We start from the raw sequence: 16,979 nt of genomic DNA on the forward strand, positions 1-16,979 counted from the left end.
CAAAAGGAGGAGGCTGCAATGCTTGGTAAGAAATGTACGCATTATCCTGCCCATGTAATTGTAACCCCTCTGTACAGTATGTTCACAAATAAAATAAAAAAAAATTTGTACATGTTGGGCTGAGAAGGTGGCTCAGTGGTAGAGCGCTTGCCTTGCACGCATGAGGCCCTGGGTTTGATTCCTCAGCACCACATAAGCAAAAAGATAAAAAGCGGAAGTGGCGCTGTGGCTCAAGTGGTAGAGTGCTAACCTTGAGCTGAAAGAGCTGAGGGACAGCACCCAGGCCCAGAGTTCAAGACCCACGACCAGACCCCCCCAAAAAAAATTTGTACATGTAAACATGGGCAAAAGTTAGGGATACATAGAGTTTGGTATTGTCTACTTTTAGGCATCCACAGAAAGAACTCAGGAACCTGACTCAAGTATGGTGAAAGGAAAGTCTATCATAGTCGCTTTTGGATTTTATCATAAGAACATGGGCTCTTATTTACTTATTCTGAACTGAGAATATCATGTCTAAGATTGTCCAACAAGTTGGAATAAACACATTCAGGTTAAGGTGACCTTGCTCTACAGAGAACAGATGCACTACTAGAACAAAACGATAAGGAGTATCAAAATAACAAGGTGATACAGACAACTCTTTAAGCATGTTAAACTCCAAACAATGATCTTGAACTTTAGTTTTTTGTGAAAATCTTAGCTTTCCCCAGAATAAACCAATTTATAAAATTAGCAGTGGAAACTGACTGATCAGAACAAAGGAGAAATTTTCACTTTTTAGCAGGAAAAGAAGTAAAGTTCTAGCAATAATTTGAAGACTTTTTAAGCCACAAAATAGTTTTTTACATTAAACAGTCAATACTTTATTATGTAATAAATACCATGGTAGATGATTTTGCCCAACTAGAGGCTAATATACATGATCTGAGCCTATTTCAGTTAGGTGAGGCTCAACTTTGATATTAGGGCCATTAAATACATTTTCAACTTACGAGATGTCTATTTTTACCATGGGTTTATGGAAATGTAACTTCATTCTAAGTTGAAGAGCATCTATGTTTACAAGAAAATTGTTTAGTACATTGTAGGAAATACTTCAGTGTTTCCTTAGTCATAAAGGCAAAATGGGTTCAGAAGACTGCAAGTGACCTCAAACACATAGCAAGGCCAATTTCAAGAAGAGACTTGTCACACACTGTTCAAAGGTTTTTTCCTCTATGACTAGAAGGGGTCAAGACAAACCAAAGAGATCCTATAAATGTGTCTCTAAAACTAAACAGGAGGGGCCGGGAAGGTGGCTTAGTAGCAGAGCACTTGCCTTGCATGCAGGAGGCTCTGGGTTCGATTCCCTAGCACCACATAAGCAAAAAGAAAAAAAAGCCGGAAGTGGCGCTGTGGCTCAAACGGTAGAGTGCTAGCCTTGAGCTGAGGGACAGCGCCCAGGCCCAGAGTTCAGGCCCCTCGACCAGGCCCCCCCCCAAAAAAAAAAAAAAAACTAAACAGGACACAATTTGGAATTTTAAAAATGAATCAGATTCCCATCTTCTCACTAATGTGACTTACTGGTACTTCTCATAAGTTAGGTTTCCCTTTGTCTCATCATTTTAGTCATCCTAAATCACAAAACCTTAGACAAGAACGTAAGTCTGAATAAAAACAAAAAACCCTGAGAATAATTATGCTTCCTCTACTAGAGGAAGACAAGGCAGGAAGGAGTACTTTAGAACATGTAGCTTCCTCTCTTCTGGCAGTTCTGGGGCTTGAACTCCGGGCTGGTGCTGGCCTTCAACCCTAAGCTTTTGTGTTCAAGACTGGTGCTCTATCACTTGAGTCACAGCTCTACTTCTGGCTTCTTGAGGTTCATTGCAGACTAGAGTCTCATAGACTTTCTGCCCCAACTAGCTTCAATTGTGATCCACAGATCTCCATCTCTTGAGTAGCTATGATTACATGCATGAACCATGGGTACCCAGCTCATAGTTGTCTTTTTTTTTTCTTTTTGCCAGTCATGGGGCTTGAACTTGGCCTGGGCACTGACCCTGAGCCTTCTTTTGCTCAAGGATAGCACTCTACCACTTGAGCCACAGCGTCACTTCTGACTTTTTCTGTGTGTGATACTGAGGAATGGAACCCAGGGCTTCATGCATGCATGCTAGGCAAGCATTCTACCACCAAGCCACATTCCCAGCCCTTGTAGTTGCCATTTCTAATATATAAAGATTTGGGGCCTGCTCCTTTTTTATTTTTTTCCAACTCTACAACCAGCATTATTTCCTTTGCAGGCTAGTTAATGTTTGTATGCAGTGTTTTGTTTTTTTTTCCCCCCAAACCCTTGTTTGTCTGCATCATACATGGTTTGGCATATTACATAATCTTTGGAACCTGTAAACTGATTTTGTGCAAAGGTGAGGCCTAGGCAGGTAGTAATAGTTCAAAAGTAGGAAAGGGAGCAGAGCTAGAGTTCTAGGCTTTGGGTCCTTCACACTGGATTATGGGATCAAGTTGCTGGATCTTAGGCCTCTTCCTAGGCAAAGATGTTAATAATTAAGATCCCTCCTTGGGCAAATGGTAGATAGCTTTCTAGTACTTCCAGTTTATCAAAGAACTTAGAATTTCTTAGCTTCACAATCCAAATATCCTTTCTTTCTAGCTTTGTATACAGAGTCAAGCATAAGCCAGATGAAAAAACAAAAACCCAACAAGAAAGGCTGGAAGATTAAGAAAACAAATGCATGGGCTGGGAAGGTGGCTCAGTGCCTTGCATGCCTGAGGCCCTGGGTGCGATTCCTCAGCACCACATAAGCAAAAAGAAAAAAGCCGGAAGTGGCGCTGTGGCTCAAGTGGTAGAGCGCTAGCCTTGAGCTGAAGAGCTGAGCGACAGTGCCCAGGCCCAGAGTTCAGGCCCCACAACCGGACCCAAAAAAAAAAAAAAAGAAAACAAATGCAAGAGAACAAGGAAGAGGGGTACTCTAGAATGACAGAAAAGTAAAACAGGCTCAGATGGCTACTAGTAGGAAAGGGTGAATGATGATGAATACAGGGTGAATGAGGTGAATATGGTTGACTTCTTGTTTGTTTCCTAGCTTATTTGCATGTATGAAAATAAAACAGTGAAACCTAGTGAAATTGTTTTAAGGAGGGGAAATGGAATAGAGGAATACATGTGTGGAAATGTCACACTAGATCCCTCTTTGAATACTAATGTATGATAATTTTTTTCATGGGCAGAATTTTAAAAGTGGGTTACTCAAGCCAAGTATATACTTACCACTTTTTGTTTCCCTTCATTATCTGTGAGCAGCCATTCGATATCCAGGGTGTCTTTTTCCTGAAGTCCCAGTTGATGGTGACAGGGCAAGGTGACCTTTTCCTCTGCTACTCTCTTGATCTCAGTGTGAGTTCCCAAGGTTCCAACATAGTAGGAAACTAGAAGAGGCAAACCTCTAATGAGCAATGTAGAAACTGGACAACAGTTTGGGGAACAAACATCACAACAAATACTTTGTGGGTGTTCACTTGAGCAAGGAGCAGCTTGTTTTGGAAAAATCTTACGCTAGAAGTACAAATAGTCCTGTTCGTCTCACACTAGCTCCCCATTAATGAAAGTCATCACATCTTTAACCTCTCTATCTTTTACTAGTCAACGGCTTCCAGAAGGATGATGATCATGGAAACCATGCATTAAGTTGCCCAGCAATTCGTGTTCTCCACATTACAATATCAAAGCCATTTGAAAGTGTAGAAAACCCTGCAGGTGAGCTTTCTTATTTTGCAAATTAGCTTCTTTCAATCTGTAACAATTGTTCCTGATCAGTAGCCTATTTAAGAGGATGAAAAGATGACTAAGAAAATACAGCTGGGCGCTGGTGGCTCACACCTGTAATCCTAGCTACTCAGGAGGCTGAGATCTGAGGAAAGCCAGCCGGGGCAGGAGAGACCGTAAGACTCCTATCTCCAATAACCACCAGAAAACCGGAAGTGGTGCTGTAGCTCAAGTGGTAGAGCGCTCGCCTTGAGCTGAAGAGCTGAGGGACAGCGCCCAGGCCCAGAGTTCAAGCCCCAGGACTGACCCCCCCCCACAAAACACAATAATAATATTATTCATGATCAAAAGACTATACAAATTTACAGAAGAGAAATTATAGGCAGGTAAGTATAGGGTTCAGGTTATCGCTTTCAAGGGTTTCGTGAATGTTAGAAATAGTGAATGTTAATCGTGTAGTATAGTGTTTAGCACATTATGGCTCTGAAAGAAAACAAGTGAGTGTTCTGGTTTGTTTTGGTTTTGTTGAGACTGGTGATTTGACTTAAGGCCTCCAGCTTGCTAGGCAAGTGTTCTACCACCTGAACTACACCCTCTAGTCCTTTTGATTTTTAGCTTGTTCTTCAGAAAAGGTCACGGTGCATTTTCCTGGGCCAGCTTCAGATCTTGATCCTCCTATCTTTACATCTACATAGCTGGAATTCCAGATGTGTCTCATCATGCCTAGCCTAAGACACCTGCTTTTACTGAGAAGGTGGTGGTGATGTTTCAGTGGGCACAGTAGTATATACTTGAAATCCTCACTACTCATGAGGCTGAGATGGGAAGATTGCTTGAGCCCAGAATTCCAGAGCAGTCTAGGCAAGATTATGAGACAGAGACTCAGAAAAGTAAACAAAACCAAATAAAAGTGAGACTCAGCCAGGCATTGGTGGTTCACGCCTATAATCCTAGCTACTCAGCAGCCTAACCAGAAAAAGCTATGAGATTCTTATTTCCAATTTACCAACAGAAAACTGGAAGTTTCACTGTAGCTCAACTGGTAAAGCACTAGCCTTGAGCTGAAGAGCTCAGGGACAGCGCCCAGACCTAGAGTCAAGCCCCATGACTGACCAGAAAAAAAAAAATTGAGAAAAGTTGGGTTTTGGTGTGGGCTTTGGAAAATAGAATTCTTATAAAGGTCAAGGAAAGATGTTAAGATGTGGGCAGGGGAAATGGCAGGAACAAAAGCCTAGTATAGGAATGTAGGGAAGGGGATATCAGTGAATGATAATAGTTCAGTATGGTTCTACTAGTCTCTGTGATTCATGGTCTGCCTCTCTTCGGTTTCTAATATGCTCAGATTTACATCATAATCCACATTTCTGTACTGTGTCACCTCTTGTAGTGTATACACCAAACACTGAATGCTGTAGTAATGAATGCAGTAAAAAGTGCAAGACCAGAAAAAGAATTCAATACATTAGAGTCAGATTTGACCAATTTATGTCATATAATTGAAATGGAAATGATACATTCAATTTCCTTTTACTATTCAGAACAATTTCTGTCAAGAGATACTATGTTTTACTTTTAGTTTTACATGGAAGGTTTGAATACATTGCAGATATTTGGTAAATATTTGCTGAATTGAGTTGAATCTAACTTATGTATCTGTTTATCGTTGAAGAAACCAAGGCACAAGTCAAGACACAGGAGTAAAAGAGTTATCATTTACTTAATAAATGATTTAGAGCAGAAATAACGTCTATTATTACCCATCTTCCTTCAGTTCCCATAGGGCCACTCTAAAACAGCTGAAAAAATTTGCCTATTTTTGTTTTGTTGGTCGTGGGGCTTGAACTCTGGGCCTGGGCGCTGTTCCTCAGCTCTTCAGCTCAAGGCTAGCGCTCTACCACTTGAGCCACAGCGCCACTTCCGGTTTTCGGAGTGCTTTATTGGAGATAAAAGTCTCATGGCCTTTCCTGCCCAGGCTGGCTTTAGAACCATGATCCTCAGATCTCAGTCTCCTAAATAGCTAGGATTATAGGTGTAAGCCACCGATACCCAGCTAATGTGCCTGTTTTTGTTGTCTTAAGAAGCCAGCCTTGGAGCTGGGAAGGTGGCTCAGTGGTAGAGCGCTTGCCTTGCATGCATGAGGCCCTGGGTTCAATTCCTCAGCACCACAGAAGCAAAAGGAAAAAAGCTAGAAGTGGCGCTATGGCTCAAGTGGTAGGGCACTAGCCTTGAGCTGAAGAGCTGAGGGATAGCGCCCAGGCCCAGAGTTCAGGCCCCATGACCGGACCCCCCCCCCCAAAAAAAAAAGCCAGCCTTATAAAAGTTCTGTCTTCTGTTTTGAACCTGACAATGCTCAAATGAAACCATGTATTTCCATACCACACAGAGCTAGAGAACCTAGTACCAACTTAGGAAGACAAGCAGGCATTTACTGAATACACTGAATAAATAAATAACTGCAGAATTAACTATGACCACTAGAGGGAATCAAAGGCTCAGATTTGGTTGATGTCCCCCAAAGACTAGAACATTGTGGTGGGCGGTGTGCTTTGACAGAGCACCAAGTTCTATTTATACATATCCAAAATTAAATACTGCAGTGAAAGGAGGTGCCATTGGTGAATATAAATGGATTTTCCCAAGGCAGGGAGCCCCAGCCATAGCTCATGAATCTGTAGTCTTCCCTGAATCTCAATTTCTTAGACTCTAAAGAGGACCACTAGGGTCTCTAGATTTCTGTGATTCTTTTTTTTTTTTTTTGTCTGTTGGAGGGCCTGAACTCTGGGTCTGGGCACTGTCCCTCAGCTCTTCAGCTCAAGGCTAGTGCTCTACCACCTGATACACAGCGCCACTTCCTGCTTTTTCTGCTTATGTAGTGCTGAGGAATCGAACCCAGGGCCTCATGCATGTAAGACAAGCTACTCTACCACTGAGCCACCTTCCCAGCCCCCAAAATTTCTGTGATTCTTTTGTAGCCTTTTTAAAAATTTTATTTTATTTTTTTATCTACACTCCTGTCCAATAGTCTTAGATGACAGGGGCATAGGTTCTGTTTTTAAACACCAACACTTGACAGTGTTCATAAGAATTACTCAAAACGTTTGCCAGGCGCCAGTGGCTCACGCCTGTAATCCTAGCTACTCAGGAGGCTGAGATCTGAGGATCACGGTTCAAAGCCAGCCCAGGCAAGGAAAGTCTGTGAGACTCTTATCTCCAATAAACCACCAGAAAACCAGAAGTGGCGCTGTAGCTCAAGTGGTAGAGTGCTAGCCTTGAGCTGAAGAGCTGAGGGACAACACCCAGGCCCAGAGTTCAAGCCCCACGACCGACAAAAATAAAATAAAATAAAAAGACTTTTAGAGATCATCAGTTTAATTTACAATAAAATCAGAGGCCAGAAAATTGAAATGGCAAGTCTCAAAGCTAGTAAGCGGCAGAATTGCAAGAAGAGAAATTGTTTCCACTAGACAACATCTATTTGTGGGAGGAGATATTGGAAGACAGCAGGGTTAGGACACACAAGGTGTGCCTCCTCGTGTATATGCAGAATTCCTTTATGCAAGCTACTGGCTTTCCCTGAGTGGAGTGCTTACTTGCATCTCAAGTGCTTCCAAAGGTGCTTAAGAGAATCATCATCTGAGTCTTGGTGTTCTTATTTGCACAACTGGAATTGAACAAGATACAGAGGTGAAACCTTTAGTCTAGTGATGTTACAGAGGAGTTTACTCATAAAATATTAGCTCTTCTCATGTTTACCTATACTAGAAGGGATTTTCTCCAGATGACTTGTCTATATTCACTTTTATTCTCTTAAATAAAAGTTAAGGAGTAGCATTGTGTGTGTGTGTGTGTGTGTGTGTGTACATATACTGGTACTGGGTGTGAAACTGAAGCTTCACACTCTTGCTTGCCTTTTTCTCTTGAGGCTGGCACTTTACCATTTGAGCTACACCTCCGTTTATGGCTTTTGGCTGGTTGATTGATTTTGTGCCTGGGCTGTCTTAAAACTGTACTCCTTACATCTTAGACTCTTGAGTAGCTAAGATTATAAGTATGAGCCACTGGCACCCAGCTGAGAGTATCATTTTTATTTTTATTAAAAATTATTTTGATCATTCCAGACCTCCAGAGAAATGAGGAAGAACGTTAGTTTTGCAGGGGAGATTTCATTGTAACACTTTTATGAATGTTTACAGTGTATTAGAATCAATCTCATTCCCTCTATTGCTTTCACTTCACAAATAAGTTTTATTTTTGTGTTTGTTTTGCTCAGAGCTAGTGCTTTACTCCGTGAGTCACAGTGTTTGGAGATAAGTGTCTCACAGACTTTCTTGCCTTGTCTGGCTTCAAACCTTAATCCTCATATCTTAGCCTCCTAAGTAAGCAAGGGCTACTGGCAATAAGCTCCTAACTTTTTTTTTTTTTTTTTTGGTCGTGGGGCCTGAACTCTGGGCCTGGGCACTATCCGTGAGCTCTTCAGCTCAAGGCTAGCGCTCTACCACTTGAGCCATAGCACCACTTCTGGCCTTTTCTGCTTATGTGGTGCTGAGGAATCAAACCCAGGGCCTGATGCATGTGAGGCAAGCACTCTACCACTGAGCCACCTTCCCAGCCCTCACAAGTAATTTTTAACAGAAACTAGGATACTGTGTTTAAAAAAAGAAAATCTATTTCGGTTTCCTAACAGCCAGTTCTTTTGCTTCTCAGATACTTACTGAATGCCTGCCTACAGCCATAACTTGGCCCCAATTCCCCAGCCTTACTTCCCTCCAGTGCTGCCACCATCAGCATGGCACACAATATTTTCTGAGGCTCTACCAGGAGAAACCACTGTGGTTTGGTATAGAGTCATGAATGAGTGGGTTTGTGTTTTAGATTTTAATTGTTCCCAAATAACAAAATCAGAGCCAAATTACTAGCCAATACAAAGTCTAAGAGCCGAACCATACATGCTGTGTACTACACTGCGGACTACTGCCCACCAGCAATTAGAACACGGAAGGCCCTTCTTCTGTTTGATGATTGTCTTTTCTCATGAATCTGGTACAGTCAACCATTGACTGAATAGAAAAAGTTTTCCTGTGTTTTGTTTTACACAGAATACTTGAGCAAACGTTGAGAGAATCAAAATCATCACATATCCATCAGTAAAATCAAAGGGACTTTGGAAATTTTCTGATCAGCTTCCCTTATTTTACAGATCAAGAACCAAGGCTTAGATGGAAGTGACTCATCCTAAGATCTCATATACATATGCCATATATTTATATAAAATCCTGTAGGAGTGTGTGTGTGTGTGTGTGTGTGTGTGTGTGACTTTCAGACTATTTCTGGTGCACTATCATTCAATAGATAACATAGTGGGCTGGAAAAGTGGCTTAGAGGGGCTGGGAAGGTGGCTCAGTGGTAGAGCGCTTGCCTTGCATGCCTGAGGCCCTGAGTTCAATTCCTCAGCACCACATAAGCAAAAACAAAAAAGCCAGAAGTGGCACTGTGGCTCAAGTGGTAGAGTGCTAGCCAGCCTTGAGCTGAAGAGCTGAGAGACAGCGCCCAGGCCGAGTTCAAGCCCCACGACCGGACCCAAAAAAAAAAAAAAGAAAAGTGGCTTAGAGGTAGAGTGTTTGCCTTGCAAGCATGAAGCCTTGGGTTCGATTCCTCAGTACCACATACACAGAAAAAGCCAGAAGTGGCGCGGTGGCTCAAGTGTTAGCCTTGAGCTAAAGAAGCTCAGGGACAGTGGCCCAGGTCCTGAATTCAAGCCCCAGGACTGGCAAGAAAGAGACAGAGACAGAGAGAGATAACATAATACAGTAGAAAGAGCATGAGCATTGCAGTCAGATAGATCTATATGTAAATAGTAGCTATAAGAGCAATTAATTCGCCGGGCGCTGGTGGCTCACACCTGTAATCCTAGCTACTCAGGAGGCTGAGATCTGAGGATCGCGGTTCAAAGCCAGCCCGGGCAGGAGAGACCGTGAGACTCCTATCTCCAATAAATCACCAGAAAACCGGAAGTGGCGCTGTAGCTCAAGTGGTAGAGTGCTCGCCTTGAGCTGAAGAGCTGAGGGACAGCGCCCAGGCCCAGAGTTCAAGCCCCACGCCGACCAAAAAAAAAAAAAAGAGCAATTAATTCTCTGGCCACTCCAAGCCTTTTGATTTTCTGTAAAAGGAAAATAAAGTCATGGAAAGGTTGTCATAAGGATCCAACAGGTATATAAAAGTTGTTTCCTTTTATAAAGTTTTTGTTTTATATTTTATGCCAATACTAGGGCTTGAATTCGGGGCCTTCAGCTCTTGATTGGCTTCATGCTTGAAATTAAAAACATACACTATCATCTGTCAGTATATTTTGTTACTACAATGTGCTCTTCCACAATTTGTACAAAAGGTTTAATTTTGCTTCATTGTTTGCATGTATGGTAAAGATTCTTGAAGAGAAATAGCCTTTGGAAAAAACTGAAAGGAGCTGACTCAGCTCAGCTGTATGTGGACATATCCACAAGGTGGCAGGATTTACTTAGCATTAGCAAATGCATCACAATTCATAAGTTATAAGGGACAAAAAAGTATAGCTTACCCTGGATTTTAGCTTGATAAGAACTTGGTTGCTATTGCTGCAATGTGCTAACTTTCCAGTTACATGCACTTGAATTTCAAGCACCCATGGAAAAAGTAGAAATCATAAACAATATCAGGTGTTTGAGAAGAATAATTTTATCCAGGAAATTGAAACATACACTGTTTTAATAACTTCTAACAATTTAATGTCACTGTTTTATCTTTATACAACTACAACAGATGCTTCCTTTATGTACTTAAGGACAAAAAACTTTAATTGTAAAATTTACCATGGCTGGGGGAACCTACTCAAATGTGAAGTGTCATCTCTGTGAAGCTAAAAAGAATAGGCAAAGAGCAGGGTGCCAGTGGCTTATGTCTGTAATCCTAGCAACTCAGGAGGCTAAGATCTGAGGATTGAGATTCAAAGCCAGCCTCGAAGGAAAGTCCATGAGACTCTTAATCTTCAATTAACCACCAAAAGCTGGAAGTAGAGCTGTGGCTCAAGTGGTAGAACACTAGCTTTAAGCAAAAAAAAAAAAAAAAAAAAAAGCTCAAGGACAGTGCCCAGGCCCTAAGTTCAAGGCCCAGGATAAGCACAAAAAACAAACAAATAATACCAACAAAAAAGAACAGGCAAAGCAAGGATAAGGAATCAGTTGAAGAAATCTCAGGAGCCTTTTAATCTTTTTTTTTGTTTTTGGTCAGTTGTGGGGCCTGAACTCTGGGCCTGGGTGCTGTCCCTCAGCTCTTCAGCTCAAGGCTAGCACTCCCCCACCTGATACACAGTGCCACTTCCTGCTTTTTCTGCTTACGTGGTGCTAAGGAATGGAACCCAGGGCCTCATGCATGCAAGGCAAGCACGCTACCACTGAGCCACCTTCCCAGCCTAGCCTTTCAATCTTAAAGTTCAGTCTTTGTTCTAGGCTAGTTGCTTACCTGAATCACAGAATACTGCAATACTCTAGTTGTGTGCAATTTAGAATCTCCAACTGAGGCAGGCTCACAGAACATCATCTCTATTGTGATCTTGGATTTAGGCCAATGTCCTATTAAAACTAGTCTGCTGGGATGTTATAGTGACGCATGCCTGAAGTGCTAGCACCTGAAAGGCCAAGTGAGGAGGAGGCCATAGCAGGAGGAACCCAACTTTGAGGCCAGCCTGGAAGACTCAGGGAGACCTTGTCTCAAAATTCCAAAATGACAACAACTAAGTCTGCTAAAATGCATCAAATTGTTAACATTCCTTTATTATTACTGAGTCTGAAATGACAACAAAACTGTTCTGAGATACCAACAGATCTGTTAGTGTCAATTTTTATTATTGTATATCATAAGATATTTAGGGATACTAATTGCTACATCATTTCCTTGAATCAACACCTTTTTCCCCATGCTTCCAATTCTCTGTTCCACAAACTAACAGGACATCCCCAGCATAGTTAGCATTCAGAGAGGAGTGACTAGGAGTCCACATATGTTCAACAACTATAAGCAGTACTCCTCTTATGATATTAGGTACTGCCAGGGGTACAAGATGAGTGTTACTGTCTTTTTGAAAGGGACCAGAGTCTAATAAACAAAACAGACACCCACTAAATATGGTTTAAGGCAGCCTATGACCCATGTTGTGTGAGAGTTCCAAAGTACTCTAGGAATTCAGAGGACAATCACTAGGTGATCAAGGTAGCACAGAAAAGGCAATAGTTACTCTGGGCCTTCAAGAATAGGTTGGGGGGGCTGGGAAGGTGGCTCAGTGGTAGAGCGCTTGCCTTGCATGCATGAGGCCCTGGGTTCGATTCCTCAGCACCACATAAGCAAAAAGAAAAAATGCCAGAAGTGGCTCTGTGGCTCAAGTGGTAGAGTGCTAGCCTTGAGCTGAAGAGCTGAGGGACAGCACTCAGGCCCAGAGTTCAAGCCCCACGACCGACAAAAAAAAAAAAAGAATAGGTTGGGAGCTGGGAAGGTGGCTCAGTGGTAGTATGCTTGCCTTGCATGCATGAGGCCCTGGGTTCGATTCCCCAGCACCACTTAAGCAGAAAAAGCCAGAAATGGCACTGTGGCTCCAGTGGTAGAACATTAGCCTTGAGCTGAAGAGCTGAGGGACAGCGCCCAGGCCCAGAGTTCAGGCCCCAAGACAGACAAAAAAAATAGGTTGGAATTTTAGCAGCTATCAGTGATAGGTGAAAATATGTCACAGACTGTGAACAGAAGCTGACTGACAAAGCAGTTACCAGGCTAACCTGAAAGCAGGCCAATTGGAGCATCACTATGGACCATTCATCAAGTTCTCAAAGTCCAGTGCCGGAAAGCAGCAAAGTCAATAACGTCACATACTTCAAAGCTTTGCTACTTTCTTACAGCCAGGGGTTGACTGTCTGGAATAAAGTTTTGTTTTTATTCTCTAGTAATAATAATCAAAGCAAGGAGACTGATGTGGTCTATAAGGACCAAGTATTCAGAAACATAGCTCTTAGGATTGTGTTCTCAGCGTATGTGTTCCATGCATGTGTTTACATTTACATATGCAGGAACATGTACATGCATACCCTTTTGTAGACACATCTGTGAACATGCTTGTGTCAGACCACAGATTAGACAATTTATGCCTCTGATTTGGAGACTCTGAGAAAACTAGATCTCATCCTAGCCTACTTCATTGACATATCTATTTTCAGCCTGTCTTGTCCTGTATGCTAAGACATTCTCTAAATCTAAATCTTTTATCACCTTCAGCAGAGATTTGAACAAAGAGAATAATTAAAATAGACAGTCATACTACTGAGTGAACAATAGTCAATTATTAGAGATACATGACAATGAAAGCTTGAGATTAGGTCAATAATTGAAATTCCTTAATAAGTGAAAGCCTCAACTTAGTCTTTAGCCTTTCTCCTCTACCTCCCTATCAAAGCTAATAACAAAGAGAAGGTTACTGTTTTGAACTTCATCTCTTCTCCCTTTTTCTAGAGGGACAGAAGAGGTACAAAACAAAAATAATAGAAGGAGTTAGTTACATTTTGTACCCACAGGGAAATCACCTCTGATGACACAGACCTGCTGTACTGTAAATTTTATCCTCCTCACGTGGATAAATTACACACATACACTCCAGGGAACTACTGCGATTTGAACCCCAGGCTTTGTGCTTGCTAGGCAGGAGCTCTTGTGGCTGGACCACACCTCCATTCCTTGGAAGTATTTCTTACTAACAGCTAACAATTTTTTCTTTAGAGGTAAGGTCCCCCAACGTAGCCAAGAACTCAAACTCATGGTCCTCCTTCCCAAATCTCTAAATTATGAGATTGCAGATATATGCCACCATGCCAGGTTAGCTAACAGGTTTTGAACAGTTAAAAGGCAACACATTACAGCTTGATTTCGATTCATTTGCTTTTCATTTTCACAACAATTCTCATCATATAGATGGACATTAAAGTGCAAAGATTAATTTGTTCAAATCATAAAAAAAGAGTAAAGCCAAAATTCTAATCTGGCCACTTTAACTCAGATCTCTACCCTTGACAGTATATTGTACTGCCTGCCAGTATATACAGTTAATGAAAAATTGATTGCTTTAGAATACCCTCAAAGCTTTTCATTGTCTTCTTTTCTACTCTGGGTCAAATATAGAGCTGTTCTAAATCTTTCTCTACTTACGATCTAATTTTTTTACATATATGTGAACTCACACACTTGCTATTATTTGCAAAAGGCTTTTAGTATGCTTTTTACATCAAGTATGTGAGCAAAACTATAATCAGATTTAGCTCATACTTTACAAGCAAAATCTGAGTTCCTTTTCTCCCAGAGACAGATAATGGCTATTAAGATCTGGACCCTGATCTGTATGTGACTTACTAATAGCACACAGATAAATGGACTAAATTTGATTTCCTCTTCTCACATTAAAGTAGCAAGAGTAGACCCAACATCGCAGTTTGGCTCCCCACATCAAGTGCATATTCTTGGAGAACAAGTCAAGTCTCAGCAAAGAAGGGTTTATAATGCTAAGCTATTTCCCCTAACTTTATTTCCTTCCTATCACTTACCCACACCCAAATGACTCAAGTGGCTGTTGTAAGACCATTTGTTCCCTCATTTACTCATGTATTTATTCAAATGCTGTAACTATGAGTCTTGGGTTTGTCTCCCCGGGGACTGTCTTCCCAGTAATCTTTGCATTTTCACCAGCACTGCAAACCAGCTCTGGCTGACAACCCTTCCTGCAGACCTGGTGTACTTCATTCTAGAGGTGGAGGTGAAGGGAAGAGCTCGAAATGGTCCAAGTGCTCTGTTATCCAAGATGAACAGTTCCCCAATTCAGTTAATTACTAGTATCTTGTAAAAAGGCTTAAAATTTAGTAATGTAAGCATATGGTAAACAATCAAACAACAAAAATGTATCTAGTGAAAAGTGAATCTTTTTTTTTTTTTGGTCCTGTCGTGGGGCCTGAGCTGTGGGCCTAGGTGCTGTCCCTCAGCTCTAGGCTAGCGCTCTACCACTTGAGCCACAGTGCCACTTCCAGCTTTTTTGTTTTTGCTTATGTGGTGCTGAGGAATTGAACCCAGGGCCTTGAGCATGCAAGGCAAGCGTTCTACCACTGAGCCACCTTCCCAGCCCCTGAAAAGTGAATCTTTTACACCTGTCTCTAAATTCCTGCCCTGCAGGTTACTCTTGCTGTAAATTTATGTGTGTTCTGTGGCTCTACCACTGAGCGCACCCAGTCCTGGATCTTTGCAAATTTTAATCTAAGAACTCTAAAGAGAAAAGGGTGTAGGGATCTTTGTTATGTTTTAAATTTTTCTTTTTCTTCTTTCCTTTCTTCTTTTCAACAGGTATATTGTATTTAAGCTATTAGTAAAGGATTCGGATTGGGGAACATGAACGCGGGTTTTTGGAACACAGTAAAGACACAGGAATGCTCAGAACCCGGCTATCAGTTCAGTGTAAATAAAGCCTATTCTGCCTAGCACAGCACTTTCTCTGCCCTCATCTCTTTTGCTGTGTTTGCAGCTTGGAAACCCTAGTTCTAGAGACAGGCCTTCCTAGGAAAAATATTTGTTTAAATCTTTCATTTTCTCTGTGGTCTTTAAAGCCACTATGGTTTTAAGTCCTGAAATCAGCTTTTCTGGGCATGTTTGCTTCCAGCTCTGAACTCTACCAAACTCTGGTAGAGAGCTGGTATTTTATGCATGAGACATTGCTGCCTTTCAGGTGGCCGATACTATAAGCCTGGACTTCCACGCTCAACCCATTACTTTTCTTCGTTTGTATTTGGAGGTGAGCTCAGTTTCCCTCTGCCGCTCCCCGGCTCCGTGGTAGTAGCCACTGATAAGGTCCAGGACACACTCCCTTGTACAGAATCCGCCTTACCACCCTGAACAAGTGTGGCGAATAGCTTTTCCTTTAGCAATAGCATTCTGAAGGCATTAGCTCATTCTTGGTGCGCGGGCCAAGGGCGCTCGTGGGTGTGTTCAAGTGTGCATGCTGGCATGCAGGCTGCCGGCCATGCGGCCGACCAGCGGCAGGGCACCGGGGCAGCCAGGAACCCATGAACTGGTTTGGGCCTGGAAGGTTTCGTTTCCCTCATTCCTGCCTCCCCTCCCGCCCCGCCCGAAGGGGTCCGAGTGCAGCGCAGTACAGTTGCCCCCAGAGTACATTATTTCTGTAGAATGTAACTCAGGGGCCAGGCCCAAGACTGCGGGGGATGCGGCGCACCCGGCCTTGGAGAGGCGCAGGCTGGGCCCAGAGCCTGGTGCTCACAGCCGGGTGCTCACAGCAAAGTGCTCAGAGTCCGGTGGTCAGAGCCGAGTGCTCAGAGCCGGGAGCTCACAGCCGGGTGAGCCGGGTGCTCACAGCCGGGTGCTCAGAGCCGAGTGCTCAGAGCCAAGTGCTCACAGCCGGCTGCTCACAGCAAAGTGCTCAGAGCCGGGTGCTCAGAGCCGGGTGCTCACAGCCGAGTGCTCAGAGCCGGTTGCTCAGAGCCGAGTGCTCACAGCCGGGTGCTCACAGCCGGGTGCTCAGAGCCGAGTGCTCACAGCCGGGTGCTCAGAGCCGAGTGCTCACAGCCTGGTGCTCAGAGCCGGGTGCTCAGAGCCAAATGCTCACAGCCGGCTGCTCACAGCAGAGTGCTCACAGCCGGGAGCTCAGAGCCGAGTGCTCACAGCCGGGTGCTCACAGCCGGGTGCTCAGAGCCAAGTGCTCACAGCCGGCTGCTCACAGCAGAGTGCTCACAGCCAAGTGCTCAGAGCCGGGTGCTCAGAGCCAAGTGCTCACAGCCGGCTGCTCACAGCAGAGTGCTCACAGCAGAGTGCTCACAGCCGGGAGCTCAGAGCCGGTTGCTCAGAGCCGGGTGCTCACAGCCTGGTGCTCAGAGCCGGGTGCTCAGAGCCGGCTGCTCACAGCCTGGTGCTCAGAGCCGGGTGCTCAGAGCCAAGTGCTCACAGCCGGCTGCTCACAGCAGAGTGCTCACAGCCAAGTGCTCAGAGCACTCGGCTGTTTCAGGGCTGAGGACTTGATCCTCGCCTTCTGGGGCGCAGGCCTAGAGAACCACCAGCTAGCGACCGACCTTAAAGGAACCTGACTTAGGGCCGGCCGCGTCTGGCTTTGGCTCCGTCAGACTGCTGCCCACCTGGGCCGGGCCGGGAGCCGGGG

At 43.5% G+C, this 16,979-nt stretch overlaps 1 protein-coding gene across 2 annotated transcripts in view; it reads right to left on the reverse strand.

Annotated features, from left to right (window-relative positions):
• Clmp (CXADR-like membrane protein) overlaps positions 1 to 16,979 on the reverse strand; it is a 74,451-nt gene that overhangs the window by 14,230 nt on the left and 43,242 nt on the right. For both annotated transcript variants that reach the window (XR_001174774.1, XM_013009886.1), the window contains exon 2: positions 3,272 to 3,429. Coding sequence is in view for 1 of the 2 variants with exons in the window: in XM_013009886.1 (XP_012865340.1) it covers positions 3,272 to 3,429 (158 nt within the window). In the remaining variant the exon portion in view is untranslated. The remainder of the gene's footprint in view (positions 1 to 3,271; positions 3,430 to 16,979) is intronic.

The sequence above is a fragment of the Dipodomys ordii genome, unplaced genomic scaffold (assembly GCF_000151885.1).
Source record: "Dipodomys ordii isolate 6190 unplaced genomic scaffold, Dord_2.0 Scaffold10, whole genome shotgun sequence".
Taxonomy (NCBI): domain Eukaryota; kingdom Metazoa; phylum Chordata; class Mammalia; order Rodentia; family Heteromyidae; genus Dipodomys; species Dipodomys ordii.